This window comes from Anarhichas minor, unplaced genomic scaffold (genome assembly GCF_050575085.1).
Source record: "Anarhichas minor isolate MPS153535 unplaced genomic scaffold, ASM5057508v1 ptg000090l, whole genome shotgun sequence".
Lineage (NCBI taxonomy): Eukaryota > Metazoa > Chordata > Actinopteri > Perciformes > Anarhichadidae > Anarhichas > Anarhichas minor.
The window spans coordinates 134,886-149,909 of record NW_027466536.1 but is presented as its reverse complement, the minus strand read 5'-3'; the positions used below and the strand labels follow the sequence as shown (position 1 = coordinate 149,909).

Genomic DNA, 15,024 nt, shown 5'->3' with positions numbered 1-15,024 from the left:
GAGATACTAAAGCCCCTCGAGGCAAATGTGCGATATGAAATTGACAGAACTTGAAAACATTACAGAAACGTTGTTGGCCATTTCATGTATTTCGGGGCACGACATACTGTATATCCAATATTCACTTTACCTTTATCTCTGTTTTGTTCTCCACCAACTCCAGAGGGAGAAAAAAAAATATCTGTGTCTTTACTAACTTACACATTAACTCCTGTGACCAATCACAAACAAGAGTGTCACAATCCAAATGCAATGCAGCGAAGTCAGGTTCGAGTGTTTTATTGGCACATACAACTCACCGTTTAGAAAAATAAAAAAAGTTAATGGTAGAAGAATCAAAGTGTTATCATTCATTTAGAAACACAACACAACAAAAAACAACTGTTTTCAGGTAACAGTGATGAGTTGGCAACTTCATTTAGGACGACAGCATTTATATAAAATCACACAGATATATAAAAACACAGAAGGAAACACTTTTACAAATGTGCTGACATTCTGCCAAGCTGCTAATGAACTGATTTGGTTATTCATTGAACATCATTTACAATTAGGCGCTCGGCAATGTTGCAGACTACTTCAACCGCAGCAATCCCTTTGAGTCCAAATGATTATTTTGTGGCTGTGACTCTTAAGACGAAGTTAAACATGTTTTATTTCACATAGATGCTGTGCTCTAGGAGCCAATCAATGACCTCTCCACCAGAATTAAGGCAAAATCTTTCCTTTACGATGACCACAGCGGTTTTCTCTGTGAAGGAAACTACACCTCTTCAAGCCCGCTGTGCGTTTGATGTTAAAAGAGACACATGTTGGGTGGAGTATCTCTAAAAAGGTATATTTGAGTGTACCAGTACCAGTTCCAATGTTAGCCTCGTTATCAGTCTTCTATGAACAATTTAGTCGCACCTAGAGGTGAGACGTTCAGGGCAGGTAACGGCAGTGGGACAAAAGAATACATCAAGGAAAATGGAAAGACGACACGATGAGCATCCTGAAACAAGCAAAGGACAAAAAGAAAGGAAAAGACTGAGGTCAGCTGACATGGCTCGGTTAAGTTTCCAGTATGTGTAAAAAAACATAAAACAACATAAACTTCACAACAGCGACACACTTTATAAGTCTGGTGTAGATCACAGCAAAATACTCAAGTAAAGAAGAGAAGACCACACTGTAGCAACGAGTTTACTGCGGGAATGTTGTGAAGGGACAAAACACACAAAAACACAGCGAACAGGTCCGATAAAGAGGAAGAATTTAAAATTTAAAATTAAATTTAAATGTATAGATTAAGTGCTACGCCAGATAAAATGAGCAAAATAGAAGAAACAAAAATCCTCGGCTATTTTTTAAAGAAAAAGTTGCGCTACTTCTGGGAAATATTCAATAATCAAATATCACATCACTTTGACCAAGTTGAGGATGAATCAATCGTTTAAACGCGGCTATCACGACCAAACAGGAAGTTGCATTTATTATTCATTTCACTTGAGCAGTTTAATAAGTTCAGGAGCTTTACTGTAACATTGGAACTATACCACCATGTTAGAAAAACCAAAACCACTAGTGTAGTCTCATTTCAGAGTACTACTGTAACATCGAAAGGCTCCGAGTAACTCAGTAATCACAAAACCTTCATAGGAAAGGATGCTTAAGTGCACTTACAGACAAAAGAAAACGTATGCATAAGGTTTTGTAATTCATAATCTTTTATAATCATACATACTAATAATGATCCTTTGAATCACCTCTACATGCTCCTCCCTATCTTCAGTGGTTTCCTTCATTTTGGTCATGAACAAATTTAGGACTTGTCCTCTGCTCCACTCGCTGCTGCGGCTAACTGGGTCCATTTGATCTGAAATGAAGAATTGTGTTCTTATGACTTTCTCTCCATATTCTGTGCTGAATGTGTGCCGGACCTTTTACAACGGCAGCGACATTTGAAAAAAAAACAAAAAAAAAACAAACATTCTTTTGACGTTTTTTGCTGAATGCTAACAAGCGGTGGCTAGGTGGGAAAGCTGGCGGGACTTTGGTCGGGTTGCTCCGGCTGTTTGTGAGTCCATTGAGAAGTTGTTTCTATCACAAACTAAATCAGCTTGCACCCTTAAAACTACAGACATGGTTCAGCTTGTTTAAGACTTTAATGTTAAGGTGTATGGAACCAGGAAGTCGCTGTAGCATAACTTCCAAAATGTAGTTTTAATCCTTTGTGACATCCGGTCTTATTTCTATCTGTACACATGAAGAAGAGGTTTGTTAGTTTTCATGCAGTTTGGAGTGAGTGGGAAAGATCTGTTTATGCTAACAGAGCTAAAATGTTCCCTTTTGGCACAATATTGGGTAAATGAATGGATATTAGTCATTTTTCTGAAATGTAATTTGAAGTATTTCCAGTTAACATAATCATTAAACAGCATATTGATGAATGGTCAGCTCACATAACTTTTACTCTTCAGTCTGAACAGGTCACATATTAGCAAGCTAGCGTTAGCTTGGTCAGTGGGTCTGGTTAACTACAGAGCAGGTTGTAGTGACGACTAATTTCTATGCAAGAGCTAGTTTGTGCAGTAAATACTTGTGTATGTGTTAGAACTAGGTTAGGTTTGAACTTCCAAAGAGCTGGTGCAGCCGGCGGCAGAGATCGTTGCCTTCATGGTTGCGTGTGCCGTCCTCAATGCGACCTACGAGGAAACCGTGAAACCACACGACACCCTAAACGGCCTTTTGACGAACACGTTGAAGAACGCAAAACAGCTTCACAATCTTTTGACAGCTTGAGGAGAAAAAAAAAAATGACATCAACGGAGCAATAATGGCAAGATTAGATAAGCTTAGAGTCGCCGAAATAAAAAAAATTACCTTCAAGGGTGTGGTTCTGTTGCAGTGTGCTTGCATTATTACCCACATCGTAAGACAAGGTCTGTACAATTAGCACAATAATTAATTCACAGCAATTTCCAATCAGGAATGAGTGGAGGGGGGGGGGGGGGGGTCTGTTTCCCCCCTCTTCTAAAAGTATCCCTTTGTTCTCAGAAACTTCAGTACCCAGAACTCTGTTCAACAGATCCTCGCGGAAGGTCATTATCCAGTGACCGTTTGAATAGAGACTCGTAATCATGTCAACAATAATAAATAAATATGTAGAGACACAGGGGTCGGAAGGACAAAAAGCAAAAGGAGTGGAAGTGGCACCATCCGGCCAGGAAAAAAAAAAGAAGAGGTGCAGGAACGGACGGAGAGATGATGTCACCCACGGGAGTTCAAAACGTGACCGGCGGGTCCTCGTCTGTCCTCATCAGGACACACGCTGCCACAGAAACTCTCAACTGTTTTGGTCTTTTAAGTCATTTTTTTTATTGTTTATAAGGTAATTATTTGGGACTCGAAGCCACTTTGGCCTCTCAACACCTGGCAGCATCTTCGAAGGGTGGAAGCTATCGCAAAGGTTCGCTGTCCGTCCCCGTCTTCAGCCGTTGTACTGCTGCTGATAGCGGCGGTTCAGCTCCCGCAGCTCCTTCTCTCGCACCCGCCGGGCCTTGTTGGACTTGGTGGAGCGGCTGGAGCGGGTGGACTGCGCCGACTTGGTGCTGTGGCAGCGCGATGACGCCCGCTTCAGGAGGTTCTGAGAGATGCAGCGCTGCAGGTTCTTCATGGAGGAGGAGGCGGCCATGCTGACCACCCACGGGTGCTTGATGGCCTGGCCCGCCGTGAGCCGCTCGCTGGGGTCCACCGTCAGGATGCGCTCCACGAAGTCTTTGGCCAGGTTGGACACGCTGGGCCACGGCTGGAGACGGGAAGACAGATGTGAGACAAAACAAAACTTTGAATGCCAGCACGCTAAATATCTAGTACGGGATCTCATGAATCTGTCCTGAGTGTTTTAAAGGTTCCCTCCAGACATGTAGGTCATATAAAGAAATTTAAAAAACTATATTTTCGAGTGGAGGGGGACTTTGTTATATTGTGTAAGAATGTGCAGTGTACTTAGTTTGGCATCAGTGCAGTTTTGTCCACTGGACACAAGAGGGCAGCAGAGAGATACAGCTGCTTAGTTCAGCTGTGAACTAAAGAAGAGGCGTTTGATTTATTCGACTCAACATGATAAGGAGTCTTTTCGTATCATCAGACTCAATAACAGCCGATTTTAATTTTAAAGTACCTCTACTTTATTGATTGGATACGATTTTGCCCGGAGCACGATTTCATGTTTCCAAAATGTAGTCCTACATAAGATATATTTTAAAGCAAATGTTCTCAAAATATCGACAACTACCGTCTACTGGACTCTATTTAGTATGAGTGACTGGTAGTGAGTCACGCTCTACCCCCTGCTTAGACAGGATTCGGAAATATCACCCCCCCCCCCACACACACACACACACGGTTTGTACATGATGTCCTGCTTGGCAACCAGCTGTGTTTTCAGTCTCTCAGTAGACAACTAACCCCCCCACCCCCCTTCACACAGCAGGTAAATCACCAGTGTTGGCTAAAGATACATGACACATACTGTATATAAGCCTCAGACTTCACTTCTGACCACCTGCAGCAAACGTCCAGGCTGTGATTAGTTCTTGGACCGCGGCTCTAAATGTGAACGTTATTTATCGCAGCTGTAAAGACACATGTCCCCAAGGGAAGTGCATTCAGGTCCGCCCGACCACAGCTCCACCTCTCATTTACCCTCAGAACAGGGTTTTCATAACTACGGGTCTTAGGCCTCTCTGCCATACATTTCTCAGTTATCGATGTGTGAGTGGCGTTTAAAGCCATGGAACAATGTTTCTATGAGTGGGTTCCTGTTTTGTTTGTACTACGCGCACCACAACGCACATGCTTTCCCACTAATAAACTGTTGCTGGCTGTAATGCATCAATAAAAACTAGCCAAAAAAACAACAAAAGTTAAGGAAGAAATTTGCAAGCTAGCAAACAAGCATGTAAACAATGCAGGATCTAAAATATGAATATGAAATTGCAATGCATGACACGTTTGTCAGGACTCAAGGATGACACAATGCAGTTCGGTGAAAATGTAAACATAACCTTGATAAAAAGAAAACTCCATAGGGTACATTTAAAGCTGCTCTAATCACTTTTTGTATCATAACAATGGGTCTACATAATGTAATGTGAAAAAACACACAGAGGATTATCACCCAAATCTGCAGTTCCCCTCAGTTCTACGTTGCATTTGAGCGTCTTTCAGCTCATTGTTTTGGTTTACGGCCCACTACTTTACTGTTCTTGTTCCAGTCTCACCGCTCGCATAGCGCTTTTCTTCAGCCGCTGTTCTCAGTGAAAGAGGTCGGATGAACCTAACTGTACACTTCCTGCTCGGCACCAATCAACACACAGGCTAAGTTAGCGACTAGCAGGTGAACATAGCGGAGCATTTCGCTGCAATAGAGCCAGATATTTCCCTCAGAAGTTGGTGGAGACCAACACCAGAGGTAAAAGAAGAGCGATTATTGGACTTCCATTCACCAGGTGTCCTGAAACAAGAGTCCATATGGATGCTAATATTTCAGGGCGTTGCGTGTCACAGTATCTTGGCTTATTGCTTGAACTTGGCTTTTGCGTGTCCTTGTGAGTTACATCATGTTGCCTTCTCTCCCATGTCAAACAGAAATGCCAAGAATTATCTTTTTAAGGAAATATCAATTTTAGGCCCTAGTCTGTCGACAGAAAATAGATCTCATTTTCCTTTTTTTAAACCTGAAGTCTTTAATGTTACTGAGACCGCACTATCGACTCAACAACCACTATACCACCGTAGGAATGCGTAAGGGTTGATTCCAGTGAAAGGTCCTCTCACTGACTTGCTGTACACACCTAGACCTCATCCAGCAGCTCTGCTATACTATCTGCAAACCTCAGCTAAAATATAGCCCCCCCCCCTCAAGTGATTTAAAACCTCGTCTTGCCTGTCGGACACTTGCGAAGTTCAACTCTGGACGCATTCCAAGAGAACCCGAGAAGATTCAACCGCTGCTCATTAAATATTACAAAACTACTCAGCTATTATTCGCGCTGGAGTGGCTGTTTGTGGGGCGAACATTAACCAAGGGGCCCCTTTTTGTAAAGCTCACTGGCAACATAAACATCCCACGCCGCGAAAGAAAGGAACGGACCACTCAGCATTCTTACAACTAGATACACAGATCGGGCACGCACGCGCGCACGCACGCACGCACACACACACACACACGTCGGCCAAGGTAAGAAGGTAAAGGGAACATGAGACGGGTATGGACGTGAGCCGTGAGATGATTCGAGAGGAGAGTTAGAAAATATGTGTGTTCGAGATGAACCATGTCACCTCGGCAGGAGAAGCTGACTTCTCGGAAATCTGTTTACAAGGCCTCATGCGGAGTGAGGAATGTATTCCAAATATGGGTGAAGTCTGCGTGCTTGTGAGACAGAGAGCGAGATAGAGAGCGAGAGCGTGTGCAACAGTTATAGCTCCTCACCTCTCCAGAGAAGCTGTACTTCCCCTTGAGGATCTGCCGGTAGAGCCTCATGCGGTTGTCATCCTCGAAGGGCATGGTTCCACTCAGCAGGATGTAGGAGATCACCCCCAGCGCCCACATGTCCACAGCGTTGGTGTAGGGCTTCCTCACCAGGATCTCGGGGGCGATGTACTCCGGCGTGCCGCAGGTGGTCTTCATCAGACACTCGTCTCCCTTCTTCCTGCTACTGGCCAGACCGAAGTCGGTGATGATGATCTTGGAGTCGGACCCGGGGTGGTAGTAGAGCAGGTTCTCCGGCTTCAGGTCCCGGTGGGTGATCCCCAGAGTGTGGAGGTACTTGACGCCATCCAGCACCATCTGCAGCACGCGCGTGGCGTCCCGCTCGGTGAAGGAGCCGCGGGCGATGATGCGGTCGAAGAGCTCCCCTCCGGTGGCCAGCTCCATCACCATGTAGACGCGCTCCGCCGTCTCGAAGACCTCCATCAGCTGGATGATATTGGTGTGGCGGACGCGCCGCAGGACGCACAGCTCGGACTCGCACACCTCCCTCCCCTCCCGGTAGCGGGTCTCGATCATCTTGATGGCGTACGGCTGCCGCGTGCTCTTGTGCTCCACGCGGACGACCCGGCTGAAACTCCCGCGGCCGATCAGGGCCTTGATGTCGTACTTGGCCGTGACCCGGGGGTCGAACTTGGCTCGATATTTCGCCACCTTCTTCCGCTGAGGGTCCGACAGATCGGACGGGTCCTTGGGGGGCTGGGTGGAAGCGGCCGCTTGGGCCTGGGCCTGAAACGGGGAGGTGGAGTCAGCCTTGTCACCTCCCCCTCCACCGGCCCCACCCATCTTGCTCCTAGTGCCATCCCCTCGTATGAAGTGTTTATAGATATCTGTCTGAGGATCGACCTGAAGAATACAGGAGCATAGTTAGTCACAGAGCAGAGAAAATATGAAATGAACTAATTGTAAAGACATTGATGTACAGATTCTTAGTCTGTAATTAGTTAAATCCGAACGATATTAGATTTCTGAGGCTGGGACTGATCGACATTTGGGTGATCGTCATTATCTTTTATATAAACGAAGGATCTTGATACGGATCACTAACATCAAATTAGTGAACTATTAAACAGTCCAGCTGTAAAAGTTAGTCTTTAGTTAAAGAGACAGTTCACCCCACAATCAAAAATACATAGTTTTCCTTTTACCTGTAGTGATATTTATCAGCCTAGATTGTTTTGTTGTGAGAAAAAAATGTATTTGAAAATCTCAACAGCGATGTCTCTTTCCAGTACAAAGAGGTCTGTGGATGTTTCTTAAGTAACTGGGTGATGATTTTTGACATTTATTTTTTGGGCTTTGAGCACCTCTAACCTAGTGTCATATATTTGTATTATATCGGAGAGAAGGCAGAACGAGGCAACTCACACCAAAACAATCTAGAATGATAAAGAGCACTACAATTAAGAGGAAAAATATGGATTTTTGGTTTTGGGGTGAACTGTCCCTTTAAAGATGAATCCCTAATAAAGGCGTGCGTGTGTTGTAAGGCTGAAAATAACAATTATTTATATTATTAATTAATGTTACATTAATTTAATTAATACATTTCTTGATTGAGAAAATACAAAAAAAAGTCATAATTTCCCAAATCCCAAAATGGCATACTGCAAGGAACAGTCAAGAACCCAAATATCTTCAAGTTAATATCATGGAAGATATAATTATACAATTATCAAACTATTTTCGGATTAATGTCTGTTGGTCGACTTGTCAATTTCAACATTTTCTGATATTCGGGCAACAAATGGGTTTGTTCTATTTTTCAACATAAAACCCATAACGCCATCAGAATATTCTAACAATGTTATAATCAGATTTACCTGTATATTGTATTGACAGAAAAAAAATCTTCAGCAAATTGTTTGAGTCATTTAATAAATAAAGAAGCCAATCATTTTATAGTTTCAGCTTCACAAACATATTGCCACTTTTCTTAAACTGAATATTTTTGGGGGTTTTGGACAAAACAAGACAGACGGTAGAAAAAACTATTCGGTAGATAATCACAGCCCTATAAAGTTTGTGCTATCAATAGTAATAATGATGGTAGTGTATAAAGCAGTATTGGTGGTATTACCAGTACTAGTAACGTTGTCCCACTGACCTTTTTGACCAGGTCCAACTGAACATCCCCTGGAGGCTCAGGGAGGACCTTGCTGTTCCTGCACCCCATCACATCACCTTGGGCCACTGCCCAGCCAGCCACACAGGCCACCAGGAGACCTGCCTCATCACCGCAACAGCCGATCCAACACACTCAGGGCCTCCAACATCCAGGCCGTACCCACACTCAGACAGAGGGCTCATGAATAAAGCCGATTACACACACTCAAGTCCCCAAATGAGCCGGCATCATCCAGTTTAAAAAGTCCAAGAGTTCATGAATTTATTATTGGCGGGCGAGGTGTGCACCTCGGCTCCATCAGCAAGTACCGTATCACTGGTTGTGCTTTTTGGTGCGGTATTCTTTTACAGGCCTGTGCCGGTGGGTCTCTCGCACACACACACACACACACACACACACACACAGACCGGCTGCACGGTCGGCAGGCAGCGTGTGTGGGCGGGGTTGTGGGGGGTCCCTCGAGCCCCTGGAAGAACCTACCAGGGCCCCATCTCAGATGGCGTACTATGTTGAATGTTGGAGAGGAAACTGCCTGAGTACAGCTAGCGTGGGATGCTAGCTGACAAAAAAAAGAAGATTGATCGGGGTGGGGGAGAGAGAGAGGTTCTCTAAAACAGGTTTTAAGTGCGGTCGCCTTTAGGAGAAAAATATTCAGGCAGAACTTTCAGAGAAAATAAGATCATCAACTATGCTCGGATCCATTGGGGGGGAGTGAGGCTGCAATGTCAGCAGCGGTCTTGCCACAGATAAAGCAGCTCCCCTCGAGAACAGCAGGCAGGAGAACAGCGGAGGGAAACTCTGAAATGCAGAACACACAATGCAACATGAATCTTGAGTGACTGTGGTTGGGCTCACACACACACACACACACACACACACATGGGCACGGGTGTTATTCCCAATGCTGACGTGACAGGAGCAGATTTCAATTAGGCCAATCACTGATGGCAGAAGAGCAATCTAAACATTGATAATTTTAGCACTGAAGTCACACACACACACACCATTTTTTGTGTAGAAGTTGCGTGCTGAGGGCCATATTGTGAAACTGTCAGCCAAAATATGATTACAGCTATCCAGACATGTTTAGAAATGGCCAAGAAAACAAGCGAGAGCTTTGCCATCGTAAGAAATAGCTGCGCTGTCACAGATGGTCACTTATATCCGGGTATCAAATGTTGGAACTGTGCTTGATATATATTGTTTAAAGTTGTCAGGACAAAATGTTTTAACAACTTACTTAGCAACAGGAAAATTAACGGGAAACATCCCTAAAAAACATACTTTACACGCTGAAGATACCACGACACAACAATTAATGGACAACTGCATTTAAATTTGGGTGAAATAAAAAAAATAAAAAATGGCCAGGCCCCACTCATGTCAATGTTTTTTCTTTAGCCCACAACTCATTGAACCGTTATTTTTCGGAAACAGTGTGTGACGTCAGGACAGTCTCTAAAAACGTACACAAATAACTCCGACATTACAAGAGTACATGCGGCTGACAATCTCACCTCATTAGTTATCCGACACAGCGCAGTGTCTGAGCAAAGCTAACTAGCATGCTAGCAGCAGGGCAGGAACTCCCAACTTTTGCCAAATCCAGCCTCCTCACCCCACTCTCACTCAGCTGGGCTCTCCGCTTTCACCTCGGAGTTTCACAACTTTATTCCCGAAGACAAACGAGTAAAATCCGTCGCTTCAGTTGTTGCCGACATGTTGTGTCAATTCCGGAAGTGCCGTGGTTTTGTCATTGAGATGAAGGGTCTGCATTAAAAACATGAAAAAGTTTTCCCGTCGGTCACTTTTCTGGCGATGTTTTTTCGCCCAGGACCACCTTCCCACCGCGAGAGAGAAGAGAAAAGAGACACAGCGACACACATGGGTTCCGGTGTAGGTTTTCAAAATAAAACGCGAGTTGAGAATTCTTTGCAGCAATTTAAGTAACCCAAACAATTTGAGGGGTGTTACTTAAATGGGATACGTAATATATGTCCAGCTTGTTTTAGTCTTTCGCTTGTTTGAGCTGTTTGTTTTATTGTTATTATTATTATTATCTAAAACTTAAACCAAATATCTGACAAAGAAACATCATCACTGAGGATAGTACATACTTAAAATGAAAAGTCATATTGGTAAGAAGTATTCTGTTCCAGTGTTAGCCTACCATGTTCTACCTGTACGTCTATTAAGTAACATCGAGCATTGCGATGGCTTAAAAGCAGACAACTTACCCGGGGCCCCACAACTTCAGGCGCCCAGTAAGGTCCAGTACTATTGATACCGTCTATCAACTGGTTTGTTCTGGTTCATTGAAAAAAAATAAAAGGTTTATGATTATGTAGCACTTAAGCACAATAACTGAACTGACAGCTAATGGGTCCTGCTTTATTACCCGATCTTGACAGTGGTGTTAAAGACCTCCATTATGTCACTCTTGTGTGTGTTGAATATTCATGAATGAGCAAGTTAAATCAAATTAGCTGAGAGCAGGTCTGGCATCATGTGGAATTATTGCAGAGACAACACTGCAACATTCAACATGAAGTGGGAAGGAATGGGGGTTCAGTGGGGACCCATAGCTGCCGTTATGTATCTCGGGGACCCTCAGCCATGAGAAAATCACCAAACATCAGTGTTCATCGGAATATTAGCCTTTGTGCATTTTCTTAACATTGTGAGGAAACTTGTAAAAGTGGAAGTGTGTATCTGCTGATAGCTCATATGATACATAGGCTACATTTGTTTTCCCACTACCCACTTCGCATGCTCTTAATTTGAAGGCTTAACCCCTTAACTTCCTGTGTACTTCTATCGGTCGCTCGCTCGCTCGCGCGATGGAGCTCCTCTTCCACCCAACTTCTTTTGTAGAGACGGGACGACCTCCCTCGGCTTGTTTGGACCCCATTAAGTCCCCACCGTCACTTCCTGGATACGGTGAGAAGTCCCCTCTGACAGAGGGCTGACTTCTCTTTTGGAAAAGTACTAGGGAGTCTGAGTGGCACGTTACCAACTCAGGTTAGAGCACAGCGTGACTCTTTCCTGACCCTCACTGGTTATGATGAAAAACATCTGAGAGAACGTGTGATGTTAAGCACGTACACTTCTACCGACATCTGAGCTAAATACGAATGGTACGGAGCTATAATAACGTGGAAATGATAGATTTCGTTTTGTTATTGATTTATGTGGTGGACGTCCCACTGGGACACTCGGGGGATCCCCTGGTGTTCCGCGGACCTCATTTGGGAATCAACTGAACAAATCAATTCCCAGCAGACATGTGGATGGATCAGTTTCTGTAAATCCTGTATACACAGTAAAGCCAACTTAAATTCACCACCAGGCCACTTCACCACGCCTCCGGTCTAAATACGCCGTACCTCTGCGGTTGGGCTCATCAATAAAGCCCCGGACCCCCACTTACAGGACAATTTGCAGTTACACACCTTTGCACATCTTTTCTCTATTACTATACACTTGCCACTTTAGTAATATACTTGTTTTGACGTACTTCTAATTGTTTGTTTGTTTACCATATTTTTTTGTACATTTTAATATTTTTCTTTTTTAAAATTATGTCTCATCACTGTGTTTATTGTTATGCACCACTCGCCAGTCACATTGCTTGTATGTGTAAAATACTTGGCATTGGCAATAAACAGTTCTGATTCTGATATACAGGACTTAACCATATGTTTAGCCACGCGTTTCACAATGTATGAAATCGTCTATGCGCGCACACGTGTCTTTTAATTTTGACCATCTTTGAAATCTGTATTTTGGATCTACTCAGATAAATCTACTCAGATACATCGATTTGCAGAAGAGGACAGCAGCCCTGCAGCACGCGCTGCACACAGTGCTGATGTTTCCAGCTGCTGCACGGCCTCTCCTCTTGGTGTCACTATACACATAAAAGTCAAGTCACATTAGGAAGAGGAATACAAACGCTCCAGAAAGAGAGTCAGCGAGACAGTAAAATTCATCTTATGATGCCAATAAAAAGGCTCCTTGAATTGGATTTAGGGAGTGAAAATGAGTGGGAGAGTGGGGGCAGAGGAAGACAACGGATGACAGATGGTGGGTACAGAAATATAGGAAGAACGGAAGAGCGGGAGGGAGTAGTGGGGCAGAGGGATGAGGCGGCAGAGAGTAATCAAAATGGAAAAGGGTGATGCAGAGAGACAGAGGAGGAAAGGAAAGACACTGAGCGCTCCGCTTCTATTGACACTTCCCTAAGCAGCTCAGCTCCCGGTTTTACACCCTCTCGTCTCTCTCCGTTTCCGCTCCTACTGTCCCTCTCTCTCCCCCTTTCCCACCCCCCAAAAAGGTCAATATCATCGATTAAGATCCATATTTGCTGACTGCTGTATTATTTATCCATACAGAGGAAGAGGAGCCCGCTCTATTAAAAGCCCAATTGACTCCGTCTGTGTCTCTGGCTCCATTAAGTTCGAAACACCAGAAAATTCTCCAATAACACCAGAACAAGTCGCTAGATTTGTCACTAGTAGCTTTTGACAAAAAAAGTCGCCATGAGGGTTTGGAAAGTCGCCAGATTTAGCGGGAAAGTCGCCAAGTTGCCAACACTGGCACCTGCTAAATATGTGCCCAGAGCAACATTGGACGTAACAATGGTTCCTTTCAAATATTAAACCAAACAAAAATCATCATAAAAACAAGTTGTACAAATAATAATATATAAACAAGCATATTAAAGCTACTGCAGATGTACAAACAAACGCATTTAACTTACCAGAGCTGCTGTTCACTATTTAAAGACAAAGCCCATCCTCCTTTCTTTGTTAATAAAGAGTTTAATCCCACGGTTGTTCAGTACATCTGTGCGTTTTAGTTCCAGTAAGAAGTCCTTCTCGATCCAGTGAAGACTGGAAGGGGGGGGGGGGGGGGGGGGACTATCATGGGGATATTATTAAAGCACGTACGTTCTGCACTGTCGTGAACGAGCAGCGGGCGCTGCCGTGAGCACCTCCGATGCCGCCGCCCACAGAAGCCTCGCTCAGCAGTCCCAGCTGCAGTCAGAGCAGTGAGGAGACGCACTCTATCTACAGGTGTTGAGCTTCATTTTTACACGAAAGAAATAATAACTGTAGCTGTGTTTCAGCTGCAGGACAGCAGTGAAGGCCCAGGTATAAAATGCACGGCCCGCCACTGCCACGGCGTCACTCCTCTGCAGTCCAAATATGGTCACCTCCGTTCACTTGTTGCAAAAGTCCTGGATTGTAACAGTCACAATCCAAGATGGCGACGGCCAAAATGTCGAATTAAAGGCTTTAAAACCGCAGGCCATGTCCTCTTCTTATTTGCAGTCTATGGTTGCTAACACGCCGTTGTCCGGTCCAAGAATTGTTGTGTTTTCCAACTTTAACCCTTTCAGAGTGTGTTTTCAGTTCATGAAAGTTAATTGTAACCTTTTTATTTGCCTAAAAATGTCTTATTTAGCGTTGTTAACCCTCTTCTGTCACTTCCGGTTGCAAAGAGCCAAGGTGGCGATGGCCAAAAATGCCAAACTTTGTAGCTGAAAAACGACACAAACCACGGTGACGTCACGGTGATACGTTCACTTCTTATATGCAGTCTACGTTTGTTTGGTGATTATATGATCATACATGGTTTGACCCATTCAACAAAACACATCAAACTGCTGAATACATACAGTATGTTTAAAAGCCCTATACAGGAGTCCAGGATTTTAAACAGCATGTTAAGCAATAACATGGAAACATGACAGGTGGACAGCAGGAAGATGGAGTTGTAAGCTGGCAGTTAAGATGGACTGAAGGACAGAATGGCAAATAGACCAGCTAACAGTGACAGGCGGACATAGTGACAATGACGAATGCAAGCGAGCGTGGGCCAACTTCTGTCCAATGACAACACGGGAAAGCGAAAAGACGCGCAGAGGTGGGAAAGCATTATTTTCGACTCCCCTTAAATGATGACAGAAGATACTCCAGTTAAACTTTAGGCCTGAAAAACCCCTTTGGTAGAAGTGAATAAGGAAGTACGCCATTGATGAAGTACTTAAGAACTCCTTGTGTGTGTTAATTCATTAGCTTTCAGCTTAGGAGACGGGAGTAGGGAGGCATGCAGGCACAGAGGGACCTACAGGCAGACAGAGATAAATATAGCAGCACAGATGGGGAGAAGGACCACATCTACTCAGGTACATTTACTCCACCAGCTTCTTCAGTGTACACGTTCCAGTGTTTCATGTGAGCTCCGCAGCAGGTAAAAGCAGTTTGATTCACTGGTAGCAGAGTATTACTTTGGCTCAGCCATTTTGAATCTTCATGGGCCTGTATGCTTGACTTGGCTACGAAAGTCTGAGAAT

The 15,024-nt window shown here is 44.1% G+C and overlaps 1 protein-coding gene across 1 annotated transcript; it reads right to left on the bottom strand.

The window, feature by feature from the left end:
- Positions 1-263: 263 nt before the first annotated feature.
- Positions 264-10,511, bottom strand: pskh1 (protein serine kinase H1). The gene is made up of 4 exons (XM_076082326.1): positions 10,181-10,511; positions 8,643-9,461; positions 6,479-7,381; positions 264-3,790 (listed from the first exon to the last, which is right to left on the bottom strand). Exons 2-4 carry the CDS (start codon positions 8,709-8,711, stop codon positions 3,473-3,475), a joined length of 1,290 nt encoding a protein of 429 aa, XP_075938441.1. The 5' UTR covers positions 8,712-9,461; positions 10,181-10,511; the 3' UTR covers positions 264-3,472.
- Between the last annotated feature and the right edge of the window lie 4,513 nt (positions 10,512-15,024).